Consider the following 14688-nt stretch of genomic DNA (forward strand, 5'->3'; position numbering starts at 1 on the left):
GAATAACTTCCAAAAAAATTCAGCCTTTTATTCTGTCTTTCTCTTTCAAACTGAAGCCTTTTTAAATCTTGGTTATTCAGTATGGAACTCTTATCATCTTATCATAGTTTAATGTACTGTAATAGATAGGAATCAGAAAATTAACAAAGTGAAGCCACATATCAGTGCTCTTGTAAGTAGGACTTTTTTTGTTGTTGTTTCTTTTCCTTTTTTTTTTTTTTTTTTTTTTTTACCATGGGAGACAAGTTGAAGAGGCCTGTGCATAGGCAAATTTGCCCTAAGCTAACGAGGACAAAGCTTCTGAGCCTCTTATTGGCATAGGCCACCTTCCAAAACTCTGAGATTTAATCCTAGCATTCATATTGACATGTTATGCAAATTGAAAAAAAATAAGCTATTTTAACCACAATCATATAAAATCACTCTCTCTTTCACTCAGGTGTCCCTTCTGAGCTGTTCTCTTTGTGGGGTGGTAAAGATCAAGCTAAGGGAAAACTGAGTTGGTAGATACATATAGGTTGGATTTGGATTTAGTGGGATATGTTTATACCATTCCCAAACACTTCTAGGTATAATTAAGAAATCATGTCCCAGTGAGCAAACGGTGTCTAGAAATACTACAGACCCCTACTATGTTGTTTCAAGAGGGGCTAAGAACATATTACTCTATGAACAGAACCTACCTTTTCTACCACTAAATATAAGAAGGTAAAGACACATGTTTGAAATGTACTGAAGTTAAAATGAAGGTAAATGTGTTGTTGGAGGAGTAGCATGTTACGTTATACATGTACCTAAGTGGGTAGTTAATACAAATTTACATGATGTTTCTGAATTTTGTGTTTATGGTATTCATTAGATTTTCAAAGTTCGTTGTCATTTCTCATTCTAAATAAATACTTTCATGATTTATTATGCCTTTGTTATCTTCTTAAAAAGCTCCCCTCTGTATAAACCTTTTATAGGTTTCAGATCCTAGATCAGCCCTTGGGTGATTAACTTGCCAAAGTTAATCCATTCTGCCTTCTGAATAGCCTGATCCTGGCTCACTCCGGAAGATAAAATTCAGTGGGGCTAGGGCAGGAGAGATCTATTATAAGCAACCAAAGAAGTCAAAACAGGTAAAAACTTCTGGGAAGTGCAATAAAGATCAACATCAGAGAATTTGAATTCTATTGACAAATCTAAGGGGATCATCATGGAGCCAGGAAACATAGACAGGTTCAGAAGCCTCACAGGCCTAGACATACAGCAGAGAGCAAGCAGCAGTGGTTGCATCTAAGAATGTGTCCATGAAAAAGCTGGTTTTAAAACTAGTTTTTTCTTTTAATATTTATTTATTTTGAGAGAGAGTGAGCAAGTGGGCGAGGGTCAGAGGGAGAGGGAGAGAGGGAATCCCAAGCAGGCTCCATGTTGTCAGTGCAGAGCCTGATGTGAGGCTCGATCCCATGAACCATGGGATCATGTCCCCAGCCAAAACCAAGAGTCAGACACTTAATTGACTGAGGCACTCAGGTGCCCCAAGACTTGTTTTTATGAATGGGCACTGCCTAATAGGAAGGTAATTGGCCTATTTCAAATAGTCAATACAGACACTATATCTACTATCAACTATCTAGGTTAAGAGATTTAACATCTATATGACTTCAGACAAGGGCTCCCAGGAATTGAAATCATTACTTCACTTTACTTGTATGAATATTATTAGCCTATTTAGTTGACCCTGTAGAAAAAGTAAATGAAGAAAAAAATATGTTACATACACATACACATACACATACACACATTAAGTTCTGGGGTTCCAGGAGTGGAAAGATTTCTACTACTCCATCTTCATAGGATTTCACAGGATTTGTAGAAAGAAGTTGGCTAAGAAATTATTAAAATATGCTCACAGCAAATGCATTTATAGATGTGACAATAGCAAAAACCTTAGAGGGTAGTGTGGTGGTGTAAGATTCTTTTTTTCTTTTTTGGTTAAATCTGAGTTTGAGGGGCACCTGGGTGGCTCAGTCGGTTAAGCATCTGACTTCACCTCAGGTCATGATCTCATGGTTTGTGGATTCAAGCCCCATGTTGGGGTCTGTGCTGACAGCTCAGAGCTCGGAGCTGTTTTGGATTCTGTCTCTCCCTCTCTCTCAAAAGTAAATAAACATTACAAAAAAAAAAAAAATTAATCCAGGTTTGAATCCTCACTCTGTCACTTGAAGTCAAGTGCTCTTGGGCTGTCTTAACTGATTTCCTAAATTCCTAAGTTTAGGAATTACTAAAAAATTACTAAATTTACTAAATTACTAAAAAATAAGCTTAATAAAAAGAAAAGTCATAGTATTTACTTAGTGGTAAATGATTTATAGACTTTAATTCCTTTAACAATTCTATGAAGTAGTTACTTTGCATATCTTCATTTTACAGACGAATACACTGAGACTTAAAGGGGTTAAGGAAATTGTCCAAGGACATCAGCTTCTGAGTTGCATCACTAAACATTAAATCCTCATGTTTTTTTATATTGCAAACTTCCTCTCAAATAATACTCTCTACATATTGCTATTTGTGATATTTCCTTAACATAAATTCATGTAATGTTCATGGTATATAGAAGAGTTTTAATAAATATCAGTTCCTCTTTGTATCTGTGCAGTACTTTTACTTTTCTCAAAGCAGTTTACATTTATTTCATCTGATCTTTACATTACTGGTAAGGAAACTGACCAAATGTTATCAACAAATTACCAGTAGAACTGCTCCGAGGACCCAGGGTTTCTCATTTCATATTTGTCATCTTCTCATCTCCATCCTGTTAAAATGATGTATTACGAGAAGAGACCTTCATTTTTAACTTTTCTTGGGTCCTCCCTTCCTCTTTTAGGCTGTAGGCAGAAAGCCGTATGTGCTTATTTTCATAAATGAATGAGTGCCTTGATTTTACGGAAACTGATAGCACACGTTTAAAATGATTACTCTGTGTTCTTTAGAATCATCATAGGAAGGCCAGTCTCAACCAGACATTCCCTCTCCTTGCAAGGACAAGCCTTAATGGAATCTGGTCTGCAGAGTGTCTGGGCTGTGTGCAAGGCTGGTGTCAGAGCAAGTGCAAGCAAGTTCATGGAGCTCAGCCTTTACAACATCCTATAACTCAAACAGTCCTTCAAGGCACCACCCACCTTTTCCAGGGGGAATCTGTTGAAATGATTCTCTTGGAAGCAGCATGGAAATGGGGGGGGGGGGGTGGTGGTGTTAAGTATGTGTTTTTGTATGTGGATGGGTGAGTGGGTGGAGACAGGGGTAGGACGGTGAGGGAGATGAGAAGCTAAGATGGAAAAAACAACCATCACTGCCACCAAAATATTCTGCTCAAGGATGAGGGAGTACATACACCCTACAGCTGTTAGCACTGTTCAGCATATTTTGCATATTTACATATACCAAGTATTTCCAAACAGCCTTGTGTTTGTTTTAAAATCCCACACGAAGATGTCTGGTAAAGCTGTCACTGGAAAGCTTATTTTCTTGGTGATGTTTGCAAAACTGTTTTTAAAATTCTGTATATACATCATAAACCAAGCAGAAGAGTTAACTGTCATTACCAACATTATAATCTAGACTAGTCAGACGACATTCAGAGCAAAACACCCATGTTCTAAGGCCTTTAAAGAAAGCACCTGTTGGTTGAAGCCGATTTAAAAAAAAATTTTTTTTTTGGTTCAATACAAAATGAAACAGAACATCACCCAGTGATACATAGTTAGTATTGAAACTAGCAAAGTGTGATTTTCTTAATTGCTGTTGACTCTCTTCTTTGATTTAGAAACATTTTCGGTTTTGTTTGTTTGTTTGTTTTGGCAAGGACCATGATTAATACTGGATGGATTTCGCATACAGCCATTTTCTTTAGGAAACATAAAACACAAAACCACACATAGCCCATTTGAAAAAACGTAGGAAACTGTCAGCAGAAGGAATGGGGTAGTGTAGAGCTATATTTTCCTTTTAGCAAGATCCACAAGAAAAGGATAGAGTATCGTGTTTAAAGGGGAACAGATTTTGTATTTTTTGGCAAGATAATAAATCCTCTGTTGCTATATTTGGCTCCCTGCAAATAGTCTCTTTTACAAGTGAGAAGCAAAGATCAATGCTGGTGTTCTTCATTCAGCCACAGCCAAACTTGGTGTGGAAAGTAAAACAGTTGTGTTTGAGTGTTGTTTCTAAGATAGTCTAGCTCATTTATTGATCAACAGCATTCCAAAGCACAGGAACCTACTTTACACATTAAATGTATCAAAATATGTTTGCTTTCCATAACAGTTTTTCCACTGCTTAACTGATAACAGATGTAATGATTCAATCTGGACAAAAATGTAAAAGCTTTACCATGTCAATGTGGTCATATATAGATATTTTGTCAAATGTGTATAAGCAGGTCAAATGAGATGCTTGGAGACTTAGGACATCACAGGATGATCATGTTCCCAAAAAAAGGAAGCAAAACAATTAAATGGTAGTTGATTGTCCCCAGAGAAAACACACTTCAGCTAGGAAGAATCTGCACCAGATGTCCTTCTCTCCACCCCCCCCCCCCACCCCCTGAGTGTTTGTCTGACATAAATACCACATAGCCCTTTAGATTCCAAGGCACTATAATAACCACGTGAAATGTTTGAAATAAGAACAGAAATTCCCTTTGTATGCAATTATTTAAGTGAATGAAGACGAATCCTACACAAACGACCATTGCGAACATGGAACAAGCCTTGCTAGTTTCAGTGATGTATTAAATACTCCCAGATTATAAGGCTGGTAAAAATAAATAAATAAATAAATAAATAAATAAATAAATAAATAAACTTAAATCTAATAATAATTGTGGTAGTAGAATAGTGACCCCCCCCCAAAAAAAATACTCACATCCTAATCCTTAGAACCTGTGAATATGTTACCTTATATTTAAGGACTTTACAGATGTAATTAAATTAAGAACTCTGAGTTGAGGAGATTATCAAGGTAGAGCCAATGTAACTACAAATTTCTTTAAACATGTAAGAGAGAGGTGAAAGAGAGGGTCAGAATGATGCCTTGTGAGAAGGACTTGATGGCTAATGGCTTACAAGATGAAGAAGGGGGCCTTTAGTCAAGGACTCTAGAAACTTGGAACAGCAAAGAAAGAGATTCTCCCTTAGGGCATCCAGAAGGAATGCAGCTGACACTGATTTTAGCCTGAAAGCAGTGCCAAATGTCTGACCTACCAAGTGGTTAAGATAATAAATTTGTTTGAAGATGTTAAGATTGTGGTAATTTTTACAGCAGCCATAGAAAACTCATAACACTAGTCTAGTCTAAATATAGCAACAATTAAGAATGCCAAATTATTTCACCTATAATGTTGGAGGGTCTACTGATTTAAACACTTATTTCTAGACTTTTACACTTCCACATTAAAAATTCATTTAATAAGAAAGTAGACGCCATTGTAGGAAAACTCTAACTTCCTTCAAAAATACAGTCTTGGAATTTTCCTTTCTAGGTGTAGTTCTTCACTGTCAATGAATTGTAAGTTTTTGGTCTTGTGTGTGTGTGTGTGTGATTTTCCATACTACTTACAGCAAGTTCTGTATCAATAAGAGTAAAAACAAAACAACAAAATGTACTTTGTGTAAAGAGTCAATTGATAGCTTTAGAAGCATTGTATTAAAAAATTCACGGTGTGCCTGGGTGGCTCAGTTGGTTGTGTCCAACTCTTGATCCTGGCGCAGGTCATGATTTCACGGTTGGTTTGGTTGGTTCATGGGATCAAGCCCTGCCTTGGGTTCCAGGCTAGCAGCATAGAGCCTGCTTGGCATTCTCTCTCTCTCCCTCTCTCTCTTTCTCTCCCAAATAAATAAACATTGAAAAAACTTCAGAAGCTTCCTGTTGTTATGTAATTTAATACATTTCACTTGTTCTTCCATTATGAACACTTGTTTTATAACCCACTCTTCACTATTAACAACTTGGCCTTAGAAATTAACTTGGCCTTAGAAATTAACTTCATAAAAAAGACTCACTAATATTTAGCTTTAGTTTTCAAAGATATTTATAAACTCCTTAACTGAAGAAGAAGAAAACAGTGAGCTTGAGTTCATTTTCAAGAAAGGCAGACCAAACGAAAATGCTACATTAAAATATAAACATTAAATTCACATTAAATTATTTATTGAACAAATTGAAGGTGACAGTTTTTACTACAAAGTCCTCCATCATCTTATATCACTGACACATAGTTATGTGACCTGCATTTGAAGAGTGAATAGAAATATGAAAATGTCTCTTTCCACAGTCCCAAGAAAAACAAACAAAAATTATGATTTCATAATGTGCTTGTAAACCCAAAAGTTTTATGAATTAAAGACTGAAAACTAGGTAAGATTAGTTAATTTGTCTTTCTGGAAATGTAAAATTAAGATAGCATAAAATTGCTCATAAAACTCTCAAGTCTGGAATTTCATTGTATTTCAATGTTGTAAGATAATATTTCTATTATTATTTTCAGTTTACCTAACCAAGTGACAAATATAGTCTTCTACACTATTTTTTTATAAAAGTATTTCACCTTACCTAGATGTATATGATAAAAACAAATTAATCCACATTTTCTCTTTCAATATATGCACTTTAAAATGAACAAAGAATTCACATGAAAACTCTTCCCTATATTGTACATCCAGAAAAATGAATGGAATAGTATTTTAAAATCATATATAATATCCAAGATTGTAAATATCCTAAGAAATTAAATCATGTGTGTAAATAATTATTCATTTTTGCCCTAGCCACAGCATAGAAAAAAAAATGTACATCTCTACTAGTATAAAGAGATATCATTAGAAAAGTTCACATCTTATGCATACACCAAAAAAAAAAAAAAACCCCTAAAGAATCTTATATTCTAAAAGAGTTATTCTTAAGTCAAAATTTAGTAGTCCAGAAATTGTTAAAAAGGAAGCTACTTGATGGTGACTGTCCCTTTTCTAGAAGGTATCATTGTTTACTTACATAATTACACTTAATTCAATAGTATGCCTTGGACCTTTAAAAAGGACATTTACATATTATCGGATCAAGTTAATTTGCAATTTTGACTGAACATTAGTTTGATTAATTATTTGAAACTATAAAAATTTTTCAAACAAATAAAAAAGCATAATGGACAATAAAGGAAATAAGAAAATCAAGATATTTTAATAACAATGGCTATTTCTATACTTTGGGAAAGTATATAGGAGTAAATTCCAAGAGAGTACTAAAAGAGAAAAGCCTGAAAGTCTGTTCTGTGACCAATGTCCATGACCAAGTTACTAAGGTAATTAAAGCTATTGAGACCAAGGTTTCCTGGAAGGGCCCACCCATACCCCAATCTTCAATCATCCATTTTTGTGTAGTTTATGTATTTATTTTCAACATACATCACTGAACTAAAACTATAACCTGATTTTTCTAAAATGACTTTAATAATACTTTTAGTACTTTAAAAATAAGAGATTTAAAGGGCTCTTAGGCCATGTTTTTAGAGAATAAAAGTAAATTTCTCAAAGAAGCCTTAAATTTTCTGAAAGATGTGTCTTTCATCCTGGAGGAAAGAAAAAACAAAACAAAACAAAATGAAACTGGATCCTTAGGATCCTGTACGTTAAAATCAGCAGGCTGATTTCAGTGGTCTCATACAGTTTCTGCTTTTCTGCTGTCCTTATGTCTGCTGTGAAGGTGATCCATCACAGGGATTCTAACTGCCATCAATACCCCTTTGTAACTGCAATGGCTCAAGCGAACTCTTTCCATCTTCAATAACTGACACAGTGTCAACATCTGCTTCCAATAAAATTGTTTCTTTTTTTCTCAAGCAGAGTAAATCTGCTGAGATCGTAAAGGTTTTCTTTTCCCTCCCCTTTTCATGCAAACGATCTTTTTCCACCATATTCTGCAATTTTTCCTCCAAGGCAAGTAAAAGAAAAAAAAAATGGATAACTTCAAAAGAGATGTTTTTATTCCAGGTGCTAAGGAAGCCTAAAAATATAATTGAAAAATATAAACTTTGGTGATTTAATAAAGATGTTGCCTTGATTTGGGATCCTGGATGAATAAAACTTTGGCATATGTAAGCAAACTCACAGTTGGGGCTACATACCACTAAAAGGTTATTTTCTTTCATAAATGACACACTAAAGTAACAGAAATAATTAAGAAATTTACATTTTATCTTCAACAAATAGTAGTGGGCAAAGATTCTCTTGCAACAATTTGTCATGAAAAAGTAGTCATGTATCTATTGGATTGCTGCAGAAATAGATATGGAAAGTATAGAGAAGGGACATTTGGGAGCTCAGTTTTATGACCTACTTACAAAATTGATAGACATTTGTGGTGTCTGTCATTTATTAAATAGCTATAATGAGACAGATATGATTGATTATATATATATATATATATATATATATATATATATATATATATATCATATAGATATGATTTCCACACTTCACATCCTGCCAGTTAGGTATTATTATCTCACTTTCTTCATAAGATAAACCCCAAATCACACATATCTAACTGTGGCCAAGGCAGAATTCAGAGAATGACCTAATATACAAACCAATGATCTTTTCCATTAATTCATTCTACTTCTCTATTCATCCCCCAGTCAAAACTCCAGCATGTATACTTTCCTTTACCACCACCTAATGCCTCATTGACTTAATTTGGCAAATACAGTGTAACAAAGGGAGGGACACCCAGTAAGAAATAGAATTTAGTTTCTTAAAATATAGTTTCTGACTGCAACTTTAAATGACACATGTAACACTAAACCACAGAACAAATGCAAAAACTAGATAGATCCAGTCCTATTCTGCAAGTCTTAGAACAGGAATAGGAAATATGGTTTGCAAAATGAATAATGAGCTCCTCAAGGGCATGTTTTACACCAGTGCCTAGAATTTGTTTTGTTTTTTGTTTGTTTGTTTGTTTGTTTTTTTAGGTTTGTTATAAAGTTCAAAGAACTAATTCCTCAATTATTTGCAAACCACTGGTTCTTATTTGCAACATTTGGAGCAACCCTGGACATTTTTGCTTAAATGACAATGTAAATAATTTTAAGAAGAAAGAGAAAGAAGAAAAATTACAGATGAAAGTTAGGAAGGGGATGATTAACCTTCTTAAGAAACATTGATTTTTAAAATATTTAGAGGCTCTTTCAATAAACGATGAGGAACAAAGTAGCCTGTTGAGATCCAACTCATGAGTTGTTCATTAACTTATGATAGTGTAGTGGCCAAAGCCTGGATTAGATGTCAAATAAATGAGATGATTTTATATGGTTTAGCTCACATCTTCCAAAACCTTGAATAAAGTCTAATTTTTAAAATAGTCAAAGGTGGAGTGGTTTCAAATGATTTAGGGAGGAAGCTGGTAGCCTCTTTAAAGCAGGTTAGAAGCCTATAAGATCAACAGCATCGTTTTGATGTGAGGAAAGCAGAACCAGAGAGTGATAGCATTTTAAACTTAAGGTCAGAATATCATGCTAAATTACAACCCATTCTCTTTTATAACTTCTGGTGGTAAAGGTAAAATGATCATAACAAGGGGATGCCAGGCAATTATAGAGACATGCACTCTCTTTTTATTTAGACTTTGATCTATTCCTTATCTTGCAAGGATCTAATCCTTGCAATATGTCAATGATGTCTTTTCTCAACAAGAGACCTCACTTGCAAATCTTTCCTAGATACAGCAGAATTCAGGTCCCCAACTTTTCTTGGGCCCCAGAGCCAAGGAATGTTTCATCCTACATTCTACTGTGCACAATGTACCATCCTACAGTGGCACAGAACACAGTTCAAATTCAGGGTGAAGCTATCCAATTGTCTGCTCTCCTTTTGAATTCAATTCAATGGAGAAGAAGGAACGGAGCAGAGAGTTAATACTTTTCTTCTCCCTTAATTGGGAAAATCCAATTGCATGATCTGAATGAGTTGGAGTACAACACTGTTCTAAGAGAAACTGCAAAGGAAGTTAATAGGTTCCAAAGGAAGAGGAAGGAAATAAATAATCCCCAATGAGTCATCCCATGGGAACTGCTGAATACTTGTCTTTGAAAACTCAGGAGGACACAAGGGAAACCAATTTTATAGATTCAATCAACTTCATGCTCCACAGATTGGACAAAGTACATACAACCATAACAAATCAAATTATAGATCAAAATATAGATAATTTAACCAAGCCACTCCCTAGAACTCAAAGTTCGTGTCATTAGTAAGTGGAAAATTCCTTAAGTTTCAACCTCACATTAGGTAAAAATATGCATATTGTGTTAAGGTGAGTCTAGGTAAGAAGAAGCAATTTATGGAGTGATAAGAATACAAGAGAGTGTATAGATTTATAACTCACAGGAGGCACCAGGAAAGACAACCAATGTAAAAAACAGAGATAAGGGAACTACTTTAAATTATCTGTAAGAACCCTGCCTAGCTGAGCAAAGGTTGTGTTGTTCTTAGAGCTAAAATCTTTACACACAAGATATACACAATTGAAAATGGAAAGTGGTATTTCACTAAACACTGTATTTCATATTGGTGAAGACAAGGATGGGGGACATTTGAGAAACTTTTACCAAACTAAAACTTCTATATAGCCCTAACTCTTTAATGTGACCCATCTCTGGAAGCAGCTTTGAGAGAATGGACTTGAATCAAAAATCCTTAAAATATTACTAACTGCTACTTTTATAACCCTAATCTTTTCCCAATAGGGTCTTAATGATAATTCCAACTTCACCTTATTTGGGTCCTGAGGGCCACGTCAAGTTGAATCCTGAGTTTTCATGAATAAATTTCAAATAATAAATGGCCTATTTATTACCCCAATTTAAGTAATTGTGGCATGTTCTAATTTAAATTTCATTTTACCCTAAATCATTTTCTTAAAAAGAGTTCAATCAACTAAGACCAGATTTAAACAACCAAAAAAAGACTTGAAAAAAACCTATGTTTAAAATCACATATACAATATATTATTTTTCAATATATAATGATGAGTAATGTCAGAAATAGCCACTGAATTAAAGGCTTGTGCTGTGTCTAGTACCCTCCCAAATATTTTCCATTCAAAATATCTCAGAAGATAAAAACGAAAACAAACAAAAACATCCACTTAAAATATGACCTTAAAAATTGCCATGATTGAATAGTTAGAAACAAGGAAACTAAGTCACTGGCAATCAAAGGTAGCATGGGTTAATGTATTTTTTTTTTCCAGTGGTTGGTTACAAACCGGTTCCATTTATCAAAGTTGGATGGGCTAGAAAGACATATACTCCAGGCAGTCTCTCCCTCTGACTGAAAGTTGATGCAAACTTTCTTCTTAGTCAAACTCCAAGTACTCTTTGGGACAAATCGAAGTAATGAAATATCCTTTCTTTAGTATGGTCATTAAAAAACTTCCTTTTCAATCTATACACATAACTCAAAGCTAAGTGAGCTAACATGGAATTAAATCTTCGCTGAGATTTAATGTAAAACAATACTATCTTGGCTTGGCTATGCTGCTACTTTTGTAAAAAGGAGGAACTATCAAACACTTGAGGTAACCTAGAAAGCACAGAGCATATCACAGACATTTTAAAGACAAGCATTTTTAACATTTTTGCCAGTGCTTCTCTGAGAGCAAGTTCTTTAAACAGAACTTACCAATTTTTACAATATTAAAAAAAATACATCCCTCAAAAATAGCCCATCAATGCTAAATCAAACTTTCTGTATTCTACAAAAATAGATACACATAGAGCTACAAAATTGTATTCCTGAAAGGATGAGCATTTTCATGTCTGGTTCATCTTTTCCTGACAAGATGGTTGGTTCAAAAAGGAAAGAGAAAAAAAATCAGAATGAAACAAAAATTAAATCATGTATTGATAAAAGCGAGACAAAAAAAAAAAAAAAGATTTGCACAGTTGACAAAGGCTCAGATGAGGGAAAAAAAAAAAAAACAAATAAAAATGCTTTTCTTCAATGTCTAGGACCCACTCTGCTTTCTCAAGAAAAGGCTCCAAACCAAAGTTAGCTGGCTGACATTTCCTCTTCTTCTTCCATGTCTATTGTGTCCCACTGCAGAATGGGAAATCCTGGCAGCCTCTTTCCCAGTGGGCCCATGGATTCACACTTCAACCTGACTTGCTAATACTGTGTTTCAGTACCAGGGTGATTCCTTGCTCTTGTCTTGATGCTGTAGACCTAGAAAAGGTGACAGTGAGAAAAACGAAAAGAATTAGAACAGGAATCACTCAAAACTGGGCCTAATCTGCTAGACCAGAGCAGTGCTATTTGTGCAGTATAAATTCTTTACTGTGGTTTTCATTTTCTTGGAGTATAAATGAATAATCAATAAGATAAAATAATGTAAATGAAACCTTTTTACTTCTAATGTCAAAAGGAGATGAAATTTGGAAAAAACAATGTAATCTTTGGGGGAATTTAGGTAGCATCTCAGTTAATACTTTTCAGGAATAATAATGATACTTTTGAACTAAAATAGTAAATTCTGGTGCTATTTTGAAATGTACTCCACATATTTTGTATTGCTACAAAATATGGTGAGCAATTAGACATGGTTAAAAGCTGGATCTAGGGGCGCCTGGGTGGCGCAGTCGGTTAAGCGTCCGACTTCAGCCAGGTCACGATCTCGGGGTCCGTGAGTTCGAGCCCCGCGTCAGGCTCTGGGCTGATGGCTCGGAGCCTGGAGCCTGTTTCCGATTCTGTGTCTCCCTCTCTCTCTGCCCCTCCCCCGTTCATGCTCTGTCTCTCTCTCTCTGTCCCAAAAATAAATAAAAAAACGTTGAAAAAAAAATAAAAAAAAATAAATAAAAGCTGGATCTAATATTGCCAGTAAAATACACATAGTTGGTTCCCAGCTAATAGCACACACCTATATTGTTTTGTAAGTTTACTTATTTTTTTCTCCAGAAAATATTTAACATGGCTTATAAAAATCTATACTTCATAGCCAGAAAATATGATTTACAGATAAGTTTCTAAAAGTAATAACAAAAGGAAAATAAGCGAACATGTATAGCTTCCAACTGAAAACTAAAATGAGTAGGAAGAAGTCTATCAAACAAGAAACAGAAAACGTGACTGATTTCGTTCTAATGGAGTCAGTTGACTAATTTCTGATATGGGCAATTAGCATAGCACCTTCAGCTTATACCCATTTGAAGTCACTTACCTCAGTTTCCTTTATTTTTGGCATAATCATTTGGAAGAATAAGACAGGGAACTGATTGCTCTTAAGTTGTTTAAAACCAAATACTAAAACTTAAAGGAAGGCTATGGACTAAGTGGGTGGAAATGCAACAGCACTGCCGCTGGGAGAGTGCTCAGATCACAGGATTTTTTCTTGATCCTTGATCCAAAATTGTGTTAAGTCTGGGCTGGTTCTCATACATTGAATGGTTAAATGAGCCAGTATGGTTCTAAATTGTGATTGTTACTAAAACAGCTGCAGTGATTTCATTTCTTGTCCCTCCAATTTGTCAAAGAATTTCACAAAACAATGAGTGCCATTACAGAACAGTCAATGATGGCAGACATTAAGACAATCTACAAAAAATACTACATAAAGGGAGAACAAACAGAAAAAGTCAAAGAAGCACCTCACAGAACCACAAGTCACTATCTAAATTCTACAGCACTTGCATACTGGGGAAAAAGCAACACTGGCTGAAAAAAGGTTAGTTCCATCTTAATTTTTTTTTCTCATGTGACTAGTATTATGTTTAGATAGAGAGTCAATAGTTTTCCTTTCAAAAAAAAAAAAGAGGAGAAAGAGAAGACGGGAGAAAAAGGGGGGAAGAAAGAAAAGGACCTTGGAGTATACCAATTCACTGTAAATTTGCTTTACTTGTTTTCAAATGATCTTGTGGTCGGAATAATTTGCAACCTGACACAGTCTCTGTTTGGCGACTCTTATAATCTAAACCACCTTAACTGACAATCTGCTGACTGCATAAATATTTTTTTCATTATTGAAACGTCTCATCTTCTGTATGACTCAGTATTTCCACACTTGAAGACTCCATCAATCCATAGAATGTCAGCACGGCAAGTCATGAATAGTGTTGGAATCATCAAGCGGTTTCAGTGTCTTTTTTTGTCTTAAACAAAGGCAATCCCTAGTTTGCTTTGCAAAGACACATGAGTCCTTCAAAATCATGTTTGTCTTTTTCTGTGGACAAGTATTGCATTACTTAACATAGCTCTGCATTTTCCAACCAGAATAACAGAGGATATTTTCTCATATTAAAACTTCATCTCTTCAATTCTTTTGTTTCCAAGTCTTTGTATTACTCTAATGCAAACCTTAAAAAAGTCAATTCATCTGTGACCTAAAATTTATTAAATATCTGATGTGGTCCCTATGGTTTAGCCTCTTCTTGGTGATGGTACATTAAATCAGACCTTTGTTTTAATTACCAGGTATTTTGAAAATATCCATAACATTCAACAATAAGCATAAGTAAAACACAAGAAAGTGAACAACCACAAACAAAAGACCCTATTACTAATAAGTTGCAACAGACAGAGAAGTGGTGCTATGATTTTTCTTCTTAGACAATTGATGAAGATAGATCAGGATATTTAAGAGTCAGCTAGTACATTT

At 34.8% G+C, this 14688-nt stretch overlaps 1 protein-coding gene across 7 annotated transcripts in view; it reads right to left on the reverse strand.

Moving 5' to 3' along the window:
- Positions 1 to 6152: 6152 nt before the first annotated feature.
- The window catches only part of VGLL3 (vestigial like family member 3), a 144942-nt gene continuing 136406 nt past the window's right edge, over positions 6153 to 14688 (reverse strand). For all 7 annotated transcript variants that reach the window (XR_008297600.1, XM_053220698.1, XM_053220699.1 and 4 more), the window contains one exon: positions 6153 to 12263. Coding sequence is in view for 6 of the 7 variants with exons in the window: in XM_053220698.1 (XP_053076673.1) it covers positions 12220 to 12263 (44 nt within the window). In the remaining variant the exon portion in view is untranslated. The remainder of the gene's footprint in view (positions 12264 to 14688) is intronic.

This window comes from Acinonyx jubatus, chromosome C2, assembly GCF_027475565.1.
Source record: "Acinonyx jubatus isolate Ajub_Pintada_27869175 chromosome C2, VMU_Ajub_asm_v1.0, whole genome shotgun sequence".
Lineage (NCBI taxonomy): Eukaryota > Metazoa > Chordata > Mammalia > Carnivora > Felidae > Acinonyx > Acinonyx jubatus.